We start from the raw sequence: 11,128 nt of genomic DNA, 5'->3' as shown, positions 1-11,128 counted from the left end.
GATTCAGCGTCATTGGTATAGATTCAGCGTCATTGGGATAGATTCAGCATCATTGGTATAGATTCAGCATCATTGGTATTGATTTGTGTGAATGAGATCATTGAGTTCTCAGTGTGTTAATGCGATATGAAAACATTCTAGGTGATCCATGTCTATTTTATCATGTTGAATTCAAAGATAAGGACTCAAAGACATCAAGCCTAAACTCTAACCCCCTCCCTCTCCTCCCTCCCTCCCTCCCTCCCTCCCTCCCTCCCTCCCTCTCACACACACACACACCTCCACTATAGGCTACAAACATTTACAATTAGGCAGGCGTTCTGTTCTCTATAAATTCTTTCTCTTTATAAAATCTTTCACACAGTTGTTGTGCAGTAGATTCAGTATCATTGGTATATTTTCAGCAGTACGCTACTTCCCCACCCTGTTCTGTTAGTGTCTCTCCTCTGTTTGGTAAGTAACCGTTTTTCACTTATTCTACTATTACTATTAGGGTCTTTGGTTTAATGGAGTAGGTTATCTAGTGTAATAAACAGGTCTCACACAACTGTAATAACTGTTCCAAGTGTGACTAGCTACTGATCTGTCTCGTCCAGAAAACCTGTAGGCTATAATGTTCATTAGTCTTCGCTTGATTTGATTCAAAAATCAGTTATTCTATGGTTTGTTATGCAGGATGACGGGACATACTATTTACTGATTAAGACATAATGTAGTATATCTATAGGAAAACCTTTGAACATTGAAGCAATGTTTTTGTTTTAGAACTTTATTAGACCTAGATCTATCTCTCAGCCGGTTCAAGTCATTTTATAGGCATTATTACTCACCAATTATCATCAGCCTGATTTCTTTACACTGAACTGTTGCAAAACCCTTTCCTCTCCTGTCACACCCCTCTCCATCCCCAAATCCCCACACTTTCACACTTAGTATGATGTGTCACATGGTCAAGCTATGACAGAGGTTAAAGGACAGTCTACACAGCTAGAGATGTTGGATGTTCCCAAAGAAATGGTGAGGCACCAAAATAAAAAGGAGGAGTCGGAGGTAGAGTGAATGTGTAAAGGAGTGGAAGATGACAGCTTAAATGCCACTAAGTAACAGACTGTGCTTTCAGAGACAAAGAAAGCCAACTCCCTAAATGTGCATTGTTAATTAGTTTTCTGCAAAGGGATAGTTTGCTATTAGTCAGCATATTAGTGCCATCTATCAGGTATGAAGGGAAGACCCAGGTGCAGACCATGTCGAATAAACAATAGTTTGACGTTGCAAACAGGGGCTGGCAGTAGACAGGTCAAGGCAGGCAGGGGTCAGAAAACCAGAGCTGGGGCAACGGTATCGGACGGTAGGTAGGCTCAGGGTCAGGGTAAGGCAGAGGTTGGTAATCCAGAGGGGGGCGGAGGTACAGATCGGCAGGCAGGCTCAGGGACAGGCAGAGCGGTCAGGCAGGGTGGCTCGGAGTCAGGACAGGCAAGGGTCAAAACCGGGAGGGCGAGAAAAGAGAGACTGGAAAAACCAGGCGCTGACACACATAACGCTGGTTGACTTGAACAAACAAGACAAACTGGCACAGGCAAACAGAAAACACAGCTATAATTACACAGGGGATAAACGGGGAAGATCGGCAACACCTAGAGGGGGGTGGAGACAATCACAGAGACAGGTGAAACAGATCAGGGTGTGACACCAACAACTGTACTGAGTATCTATCAAATGAAATCAAAATCAAATGTATTTATAAAGCCCTTCTTCCATCAGCTGATATCAAGTCAAATCAAATTTTATTAGTCACATGCGCCGAATACAACAGGTGTAGGAAGACGTTACAGTGAAATGCTTACTTACGAGCCCCTAACCAACAATGCAGTTAAAAATAAAAAACAAGAATAAGAAATAAAAGTAACAAGTAATAAAAAGCAGCAGTAAAATAACAATAGTGAGACTATATACAGGGGGGTACCGGTACAGAGTCAATGTGCTGAGGCACCGGTTAGTTGAGGTAATATGCACATGTAGAAAGAGTTATTAATTACTTTGCATAGATTTTAACAACAGAGAGTAGCAGAGGTGTACAAATGGGGGGGCAATGCAAATAGTTTGGGTTGCCATTTGATTAGATGTTCAGGAGTCTTATGGCTTGGGGGTAGAAGCTGTTTAGAAGCATCTTGGACCTAGAGTTGGAGCTCCGGAGAGAGAACAGTCTATGACTAGGGTGGCTGGAGTCTTTGACAATTTTTAGGGCCTTCCACTGACACCGCCTGGTATAGAGGTCCTGGATGGCAGGAAGCTTAGCCCCAGTGATGTATTGGGCTGTATGCACTACCCTCTGTAGTGCCTTGCGGTCGGAGGCCGAGCAGTTGCCATACCAGGCAGTGATGCAACCAGTCAGGATGCTCTCGATGGTGCAGCTGTAGAACCTTTTGAGGATCTGATGACCCATACCACATTTTTTCAGTCTCCTGAGGGGGAATAGGTTTTGTCGTGCCCTCTTCACAACTGTCTTGGAGTACTTGGACCATGTTAGTTTGTTGGTGATGTGGACACCAAGGAACTTGAAGCTCTCAACCTGCTCCACTACAGCCCTGTCGATGAGAATGGGGTTGTGCTCGGTCCTCTTTTTCCTGTAGTCCATAATCATCTCCTTTGTCTTGATCACATTGAGGGAGAGGTTGTTGTCCTGGCATCACACGGCCAGGTCTCTGACCTCCTCCCTATAGGCTGTCTCGTCGTTGTCGGTGATCAGGACTACCACTGTTGTGTCATCGGTAAACTTATTGATGGTGTTGGAGTCGTGCCTAACTGTGCAGTCATGAGTGAACAGGGAGTACAGGAGGGGACTGAGCATGCACCCCTGAGGGGCCCCTGTGTTGAGGATCAGCATTTCGGATGTGTTGTTACCTACCCTTACCACCTGGGGGCGGCCCGTCAGGAAGTCCAGGATCCAGTTGCAGAGGGAGGTGTTTAGTCCCAGGGTCCTTAACCTCTCTAGGGTCGGCGGGACGAAATCGTCCCACCTACGTAACAGCCAGTGGAATCCTGTGGCGCGTTATTCAAATACCTTAGAAATGCTATTACTTCAATTTCTCAAACATATGACTATTTTACAGCATTTTAAAGATAAGACTCTCGTTAATCTAACCACACTGTCCGATTTCAAAAAGGCTTTACAACGAAAGCAAAACATTAGATTATGTCAGCAGAGTACCCAGCCAGAAATAATCAGACACCCATTTTTCAAGCTGGCATATAATGTCACAAAAACCCAAACCACAGATAAATGCAGCACTAACCTTTGATGATCTTCATCAGATGACACACGTAGGACATTATGTTATACAATACATGCATGTTTTGTTCAATCAAGTTCATATCTATATCAAAAAACAGCTTTTTACATTAGCATGTGACGTTCAGAACTAGCAAACTTCCGGTGAATTTACTAAAAATTTACTAAATGACTCACGATAAACGTTCACAAAAAGCATAACAATTATTTTAAGAATTATAGATACAGAACTCCTCTATGCACTCGATATGTCCGATTTTAAAATAGCTTTTCAGTGAAAGCACATTTTGCAATATTCTCAGTAGATAGCCCGGCATCACAGGGCTAGCTATTTAGACACCCAGCAAGTTTAGCACTCACCAAAGTCAGATTTACTATAAGAAAAATGTTATTACCTTTGGTGTTCTTCGTCAGAATGCACTCCCAGGACTTCTACTTCAATAACAAATGTTGGTTTGGTCCCAAATAATCCATTGTTATATCCAAACAGCGGCGTTTTGTTCGTGCGTTCTAGACACTATCCGAAAGGGTAAAGAAGGGTGACGAGCATGGAGCATTTCGTGACAAAAAAATTCTAAACATTCCATTACCGTACTTCGAAGCATGTCAACCGCTGTTTAAAATCAATTTTTATGCCATTTTTCTCGTAAAAAAGCGATAATATTCCAACCGGGAATCTGCGTTTAGGTAAAAAGAGGAAAGAAAATAAAGCACGGGGTCGACTCGTGCACGCGCCTAAGCCCATTGTCCTCTGATCGGCCACTTGCCAAAAGCGAAAATGTGTTTCAGCCCGGGGTTGCCTCGATATCATTCAGCTTTTTCCCGGGCTCTGAGAGCCTATGGGAGCCGTAGGAAGTGTCACGTTACAGCAAAGATCCTCAGTCTTCAATAAAAAAAAATGTAAATTCACCGGAAGTTTGCGGGGGGTATGCTAGTTCTGAACGTCACATGCTAATGTAAAAAGCTGGTTTTTGATATAAATATGAACTTGATTGAACAAAACATGCATGCATTGTATAACATAATGTCCTAGGTGTGTCATCTGATGAAGATCATCAAAGGTTAGTGCTGCATTTAGCTGTGGTTTGGGTTTTTGTGACATTATATGCCAGCTTGAAAAATGGGTGTCTGATTATTTCTGGCTGGGTACTCTGCTGACATAATCTAATGTTTTGCTTTCGTTGTAAAGCCTTTTTGAAATCGGACAGTGTGGTTAGATTAACGAGAGTCTTGTCTTTAAAATGGTGTAAAATAGTCATATGTTTGAGAAATTGAAGTAATAGCATTTCTAAGGTATTTGAATAACGCGCCACAGGATTCCACTGGCTGTTACGTAGGTGGGACGATTTCGTCCCGCCGACCCTAGAGAGGTTAAAGGTCTTACTCACATCGGCTGCGGAGAGCGTGATCACGCAGTCTTCCAGAACAGCTGGTGCTCTCATGCATGTTTCAGTGTTATTTGCCTCAAAGCGAGCATAGAAGTAGTTTAGCTCGTCTGGTAGGCTCGTGTCACTGTGCTTCCTTTTATAGTCTGTAATGGTTTGCAAGCCCTGCGACATCCGGCGAGTGTCAGAGCCGGTGTAGTTCGATTCAATCTTAGTCTTAATCTTAATCTGACACTGTAATTTACACCCCCTTCTGCCCTCTCTCCCCTCCCATCTCCCTCCTCCCTCTCTCCCCTCCCATCTCCCCCTCCCTCTCTCCCCTCCTCAATGTATCCTTCTCTCTGCAGCCATGCTGTCTCAGTTGGAGAGATCCATGCAGTCCCTGATCACGGTGTTCCATCGCTATGCCGACAAGGACGGTGACTGTAACACACTGAGCAAGAAGGAGCTGAAAGAACTCATGCAGACAGAACTGGGCAGCTTCCTGAAGGTACCATAGATATCCCTCTCTCCCTCTCCTTCTCTCTCTCCCTCTCTCTCTCTCTCTCTCTCTCTCTCTCTCTCTCTCTCTTCTATCCCTCTGTTTTTATCTCTGTCCCTCAACACTTTCTCTGTCTTTCTCATCTCACGATCTTTCCCTTTCCATCTCGTTCTGATTTCTCTCTCACTTTATTAGAGTATCCAAAGTCAATTTAACCCCCTCTCTCCCCTCCTCCAATCTCTCTCTCTTACTCATTCTCTCTCCCCTCCTGCCATCTATCTCTCTTTCTCTCTCTCTCTCTCTCTCTCTCTCGCTCTCTCTCTTACTCATTCTCTTCATCTCCTCCATCTCTCCTTCCCTCTCAGTCCCAGAAGGACCCAGCAGCCATAGACAAGATCATGAAGAATCTGGACCAGAATGGTGATGGGATGGTAAACTTCGAGGAGTTTGTCTCTCTGGTGGTGGACCTCTCCATCGCCTGTGAACAGATCTACCAGCTCCACATCATGAAGGCTGCCGCTAAGAAGTGAAGGAGGACAGGACAAGGAGAAGCAGAGATGGATGCTTTTCTATACGTCATTTTGCTTTTCTATACGTCAAATAAATCATTTTATAAATAAGTCTTACTGTTGTGAATAAACAGTGGCTTTCCCACTCTGTATCTCTGTTTGTCACATTTGTCTGACGTGTGTCTGTCTGTTGTATTTGGCCTGTAATTTGTCCCGTAAGTGTAAGACAGAATAGACTGTGCCAGTCACTTCTTATTTCAGTATTGACACAACTACTTAGTAAACCTTGGCGCAAGGCCTTTCTAGATCCTATGCTAAAACTACTTTAACTTCTCTGGGCAAGGTGGGACGTGACCGTCCCACACTATTCAACAGCCAGTGAAATAGCATGGCGCGAAATACAAAACAGCAAAAATATCATAATTTCAATTTCTCAAACATACGACTATTTTACACCATTTTAAAGATACACTTCTCCTTAATCCAACCACATTGTCCAATTTCAAAAAGGCTTTACAGCGAAAGCAAAACATTAGATTATGTTAGGAGAGTACATAGACAAAAATAACCACACAGCCATTTTCCAAGCAAGGAGATATGTCACAAAAACCCAAAACACAGCTAAATGAAGCACTAACCTTTGACGATCTTCATCAGATGACACTCCTAGGACATCATGTTACACAATACATGTATGTTTTGTTCGATAAAGTTCATATTTATGTCCAAAAACAGCATTTTACATGGGCGCGTGATGTTCAGAAAATGTATTCCCACCAAAACATCCGTTTAATGAGCACATCAATTTACAAAAATATTCATCATAAACGTTGACAAAATACATAACAATTATTTTAACCTCTTACATCTAGACGTTCCGCTAGCAGAACACCACTCCAATATCCAATGATTGGGCATGGCGCGAAATACAAACTCCTCGAAAATCCGAAAACTTCAATTTTTCAAACATATGACTATTTTACACCATTTTAAAGACAAGACTCTCCTTTATCTAACCACACTGTCCGATTTCAAAAAGGCTTTACAACGAAAGCAAAACATTAGATTATGTCAGCAGAGTACCCAGCCAGAAATAATCAGACACCCATTTTTCAAGCTAGCATATAATGTCACAAAAACCCAAACCACAGCTAAATGCAGCACTAACCTTTGATGATCTTCATCAGATGACACTCCTAGGACATTATGTTATACAATACATGAATGTTTTGTTCAATCAAGTACATATTTATATCAAAAACCAGCTTTTTACATTAGCATGTGACGTTCAGAACTAGCATTCCCACCGAACACTTCCGGTGAATTTACTAAATGACTCACGATAAACGTTCACAAAAAAACATAACAATTATTTTAAGAATTATAGATACAGAACTCCTTGATGCAACCGCTGTGTCAGATTTTAAAATAGCTTTTCGGCGAAAGCACATTTTGCAATATTCTGAGTACATAGCTCGCCATCAAAGCAAGCTATACAGACACCCGCCAAGTTCTGGGGTCACCTAATCTCAGAATTAGTATTATAAATATTCTCTTACCTTTGCTGATCTTTGTCAGAATGCACTCCCAGGACTGCTACTTCCACAAGAAATGTTGTTTTTGTTCGAAATAATCCATATTTATGTCCAAATACCTCCGTTTTGTTTGTGCGTTCAGGTCACTATCCAAAGGCATAATGCGCAAACGTAATTCGAGACACGAAAAGTCAAAATGTTCCATTACCGTTCTTAGAAGAATGTCAAACGTTGTTTACAATCAATCTTTATGGTATTTTTAACGTAAAAATGCGATAATATTCCAACTGGACAATAGCGTATTCATTCCAGAAGAAAAAGGAGGGGCACGCTATTGGGATCACCAATCCCTTTGTCCATAGGCAGTCCACTCATTGACTGAGCTCCTATTCTCTGCCGGTTACAGGAGACGCATGAAAACACTTTCTGAAGGCTTTTGACAGCCAATGGAAGCCTTAGGAAGTGCAACGTGACCCGATGGTCACCTCCCTGACCAAGGCCCTTCTCCCCCGATTGCTCAGTTTGGCAGAGCAGCCAGCTCTAGGAAGAGTCTTGGTGGTTCCAAACTTCTTCCATTTAAGAACGATGGAGGCCACTGTGTTCTTGGGAACCTTCAATGCTGCAGACATTTTTGGTACCCTTCCCCAGATCTGTGCCTCGACACAATCCTATCTCGGAGCTCTATAGACAATTCCTTCGACCTCATGGCTTGGTTTTTGCTCTGACACACTGTCAACTGTGGGACCTTATATAGACAGGTGTGTGCCTTTCCAAATCATGTCCAATCAATTGAATTTACCACAGGTGGACTCCAATCAAATTGTAGAAACATTTGAAGGATGATCAATGGAAACAGGATGCACCTGAGCTCAATTTAGAGTCTCATAGTAAAGAGTCTGAATACTTATGTATAGAAGGTATCTGTTTTTTATGTTTAATAAATTAGCAAAAATGTATAAAAAACAGTTTCGCTTTGTAATTACGGGGTATTGATGAGGAAATGTTTTCATTTATTTTAGAATAAGCCTGTAACGTAACAAAATGTGGAAAAAGGGAAGGGGTCTGAATACTTTCCAAATGCACTGTACATGTCCTTTAAATGTTATTATTTGGTTGTGTTGTCAACCCTACACAATTCAATATTACTTTTGTAATACAGTAAATGGCCTAAAATTAAGGCTTTCTTACAAACTAATGTATATAACTGCAATGTAACAGTATTTATTCAACTTGAGTATTGAGTAACATACACATCCATGTCCACATTTTGAGTTTACAGTAACAATAAATGTCTTCTTATGTAATCATAGAAAGCATGCATGTTCAAGAGCATGCAAAGATCGCCAGAGTGTGGAGATCTTCGCAATTACTATAATAATCTGAGCAGAATCTCGAATGGCATTGATAACTTGCACCATGTACTTTATTGTAATCTCAACTGTAATCCAGGTCATTTGGTTGTGCTATTAGATTAGGCACAGTGATAACACATTAAAGTGTTGTATAAATAAACAAAATATCTGACATTGTATTCCCATTTGAACTTTGCTGTGCTTTTAAATGGTTGAAAACACAATGATAACACATTTAGGTGACAACTAAACCAAAAAGATTTTCCAAATTAATTTGGTTGTGATTTTAGATGGTTAAAAGCATAGTGATAACACATTGGAAATTCAACTTTGTATACAAACAGTGCAGGTATGCCGTCCGTAAGGCAATCAAACAGGCAAAATGTCAGTACAGAGACAAAATGGAGTCACAATTCAACGGCTCAGACACAAGATGTATTTGGCAGGGACTCCAGACAATCACGGATTACAAAGGGATAACCAGCCACATCACGGACACCGACGCCTTGCTCCCATACAAGCTAAACACCTTCTTTGCCTGCTTTGAGAATAACACAGTGCCACCATTGTTCCTGTACCCAAGAAAGCAAAGGTAACTAAATTAAATTACTATCGCCCCGTAGCACTCACTTCTGTCATCATGAAGTGCTTTGAGAGGCAAGTTAAGGATCATATCACCTGTTGTTTGCGGAACAAGGAAGAGCTTGGTTTTGTTTGTTTGGAAAGTTTGTTGTTTAAAAGTATATTGGAAAGTTCTTGGTAGCTACCTAGCTTCTTATGTTTGATCCCGCGAAGCAGTTGGCATCAGTTGCTGGGACTGCTGCCTAACATTCGTTGCTAGCTACCATGACAAAGACCAAAGCCGGCGGGAGTAGCGTTGAGGACAGTGCCAGTGGTGTCTCTCTATCACACGTGAAGGATCTTTTAAACTAACAAAAAGAGACCTATAAGCAGTTGTTACAACAACAAGAAAATAGTTTCAAGTGTTTTGTCCAAATACTCGTGGATTCTACTAATAAAAGAATGGATGACCTGACCAGAGAGGTCCAGGACCTGAAAAACAGTTTTCAGTTCTCCCAGGGTCAGGTCGACGAGTTGAAACAGGAGAACGGCAAGGTGACAGCAATCTGTATGTCATTGAGAGAGGACATCAGTTCTGTGTGTGAATCCATGATAACAATGACAGATAAATTAGACTATCTCGAGGGACAATCAAGGCGAAACAACATGGTTGTGGACGGAATTGCAGAATCTTCACATGAGACCTGGATGGTGTCTGAGGACAAAGTGAGGGAAATGATCTCTGAGAAATTGAAGATGGACCACAGGAAGATTGAGGTGGAGCACGCCCACAGGATTGGAAAACCCACCACCGGCCCAGGTGATAGGCCCAGGCCGATAGTGGTCAAGTTCCTGAGGTTCAAAGACAAGGTAGTTGTTCTGGAAAGAGCCAAGAACTTGAGAGGAACGTATATCTTCCTCAACGAGGAATATCCTGAAACTGTGCGCCAAAAGAGGAAAGAACTGATCCCAGCCATGAACGCTGCCAGAGCACATGGGGACATTGCGTACATCCGCTACGACAGACTCATTGTCCACCCTCCCTCCCAGAAGCCTGGAAGGGATGAGCGAGCCAAGCCTATGGGTTCATAGCTTCAAACCTGCAGCACACACACACCAATTGATTAATTGACTGCTGAATGTATATATTTTTTCACTTGCTTTGTCTGCTCTTTTCAATATTATGTATATCTCTGATAAGCTACCCAGGAAAGGGCTGAAAATAGCCCATATTAATATATGTAGCCTTAGAAATAAGGTTCATGAAATCAATAACTTGCTAACATCAGATAACATTCATATATTTGCCATTTCTGAGACTCAGATAATTCATTTGATGATACATCAGTAGCAATACAAGGATATAACATTTATAGAAGAGACAGAAATGCTTATGGGTGAGGTGTTGCTGTATATATTCAGAGCCATATCCCTGTAATGCTTAGAGAAGATCTTATATCAAGTGTTATTGAAGTGTTGTGGTTGCAGGTTCACTTGGCACATCTAAAGCCTTTTCTTTTGGGGTGTTGCTATAGGCCACCAAGTGCTAACAGTCAGTATCTAAATAATATGTGTGGATTGCTTGATAGTGTATATGATGTAATCAGAGGGGTCTACTTTCTTGGGGACCTGAATATTGACTGGTTTTCATCAAGCTGTCCACTCCAGAGGAAGCTTCTTACTGTAACCAGTGCCTGTAATCTGGTTCAGGTTATTAATCAACCTACCAGGGTGTTTACAAACACTACAGGAACAAGATCATCCACATGCATCAATCACATTTTTACTAATGCTGTCGAACTTGTTCTAAAGCTATATCTGTACCCATTGGATGCAGTGATCACAGTATAGTAGCTATATCCAGGAAAGCCAAAGTTCCAACAGCTGGGTCTAAAATAGTGTATAAGAGATCATACAAAAGATTTTGCTGTGACTCTAATGTGGATGATGTTACAATTATTTGTTGTTCTGATGTGATTAATGAGGAGCATCCAGATGCTGCACTTGATGAATTTA

General features: G+C 41.7%; 2 protein-coding genes across 2 annotated transcripts in view; both read left to right on the top strand.

Moving 5' to 3' along the window:
• The first annotated feature begins 292 nt into the window (after positions 1 to 292).
• LOC106606015 (protein S100-A1) lies at positions 293 to 5,814 on the top strand. Its single transcript, XM_045718913.1, has 3 exons — positions 293 to 453; positions 5,022 to 5,164; positions 5,521 to 5,814. Exons 2-3 carry the CDS (start codon positions 5,024 to 5,026, stop codon positions 5,683 to 5,685), a joined length of 306 nt encoding a protein of 101 aa, XP_045574869.1. The 5' UTR covers positions 293 to 453; positions 5,022 to 5,023; the 3' UTR covers positions 5,686 to 5,814.
• LOC106606009 (protein S100-A1) overlaps positions 390 to 11,128 on the top strand; it is a 36,163-nt gene continuing 25,424 nt past the window's right edge. The window contains exon 1 of the mRNA XM_045718912.1: positions 390 to 453. The gene's annotated coding sequence lies outside the window, so the exon portion shown is untranslated. The remainder of the gene's footprint in view (positions 454 to 11,128) is intronic.

Source organism: Salmo salar, chromosome ssa05, assembly GCF_905237065.1.
Source record: "Salmo salar chromosome ssa05, Ssal_v3.1, whole genome shotgun sequence".
Taxonomy (NCBI): domain Eukaryota; kingdom Metazoa; phylum Chordata; class Actinopteri; order Salmoniformes; family Salmonidae; genus Salmo; species Salmo salar.
Note: the sequence above shows the minus strand (reverse complement) of the source record. Positions and strands in the feature narration are given on the sequence as shown.

Bases quoted from the DNA above. Each gene is read 5' to 3' on its own strand.
- LOC106606015 (XM_045718913.1), top strand. From the start codon at position 5,024: ATGCTGTCTCAGTTGGAGAGATCCATGCAGTCCCTGATCACGGTGTTC. The intron at 5,165-5,520 runs GTACCATAGATA...CTTCCCTCTCAG, and splicing joins AACTGGGCAGCTTCCTGAAG to TCCCAGAAGGACCCAGCAGC.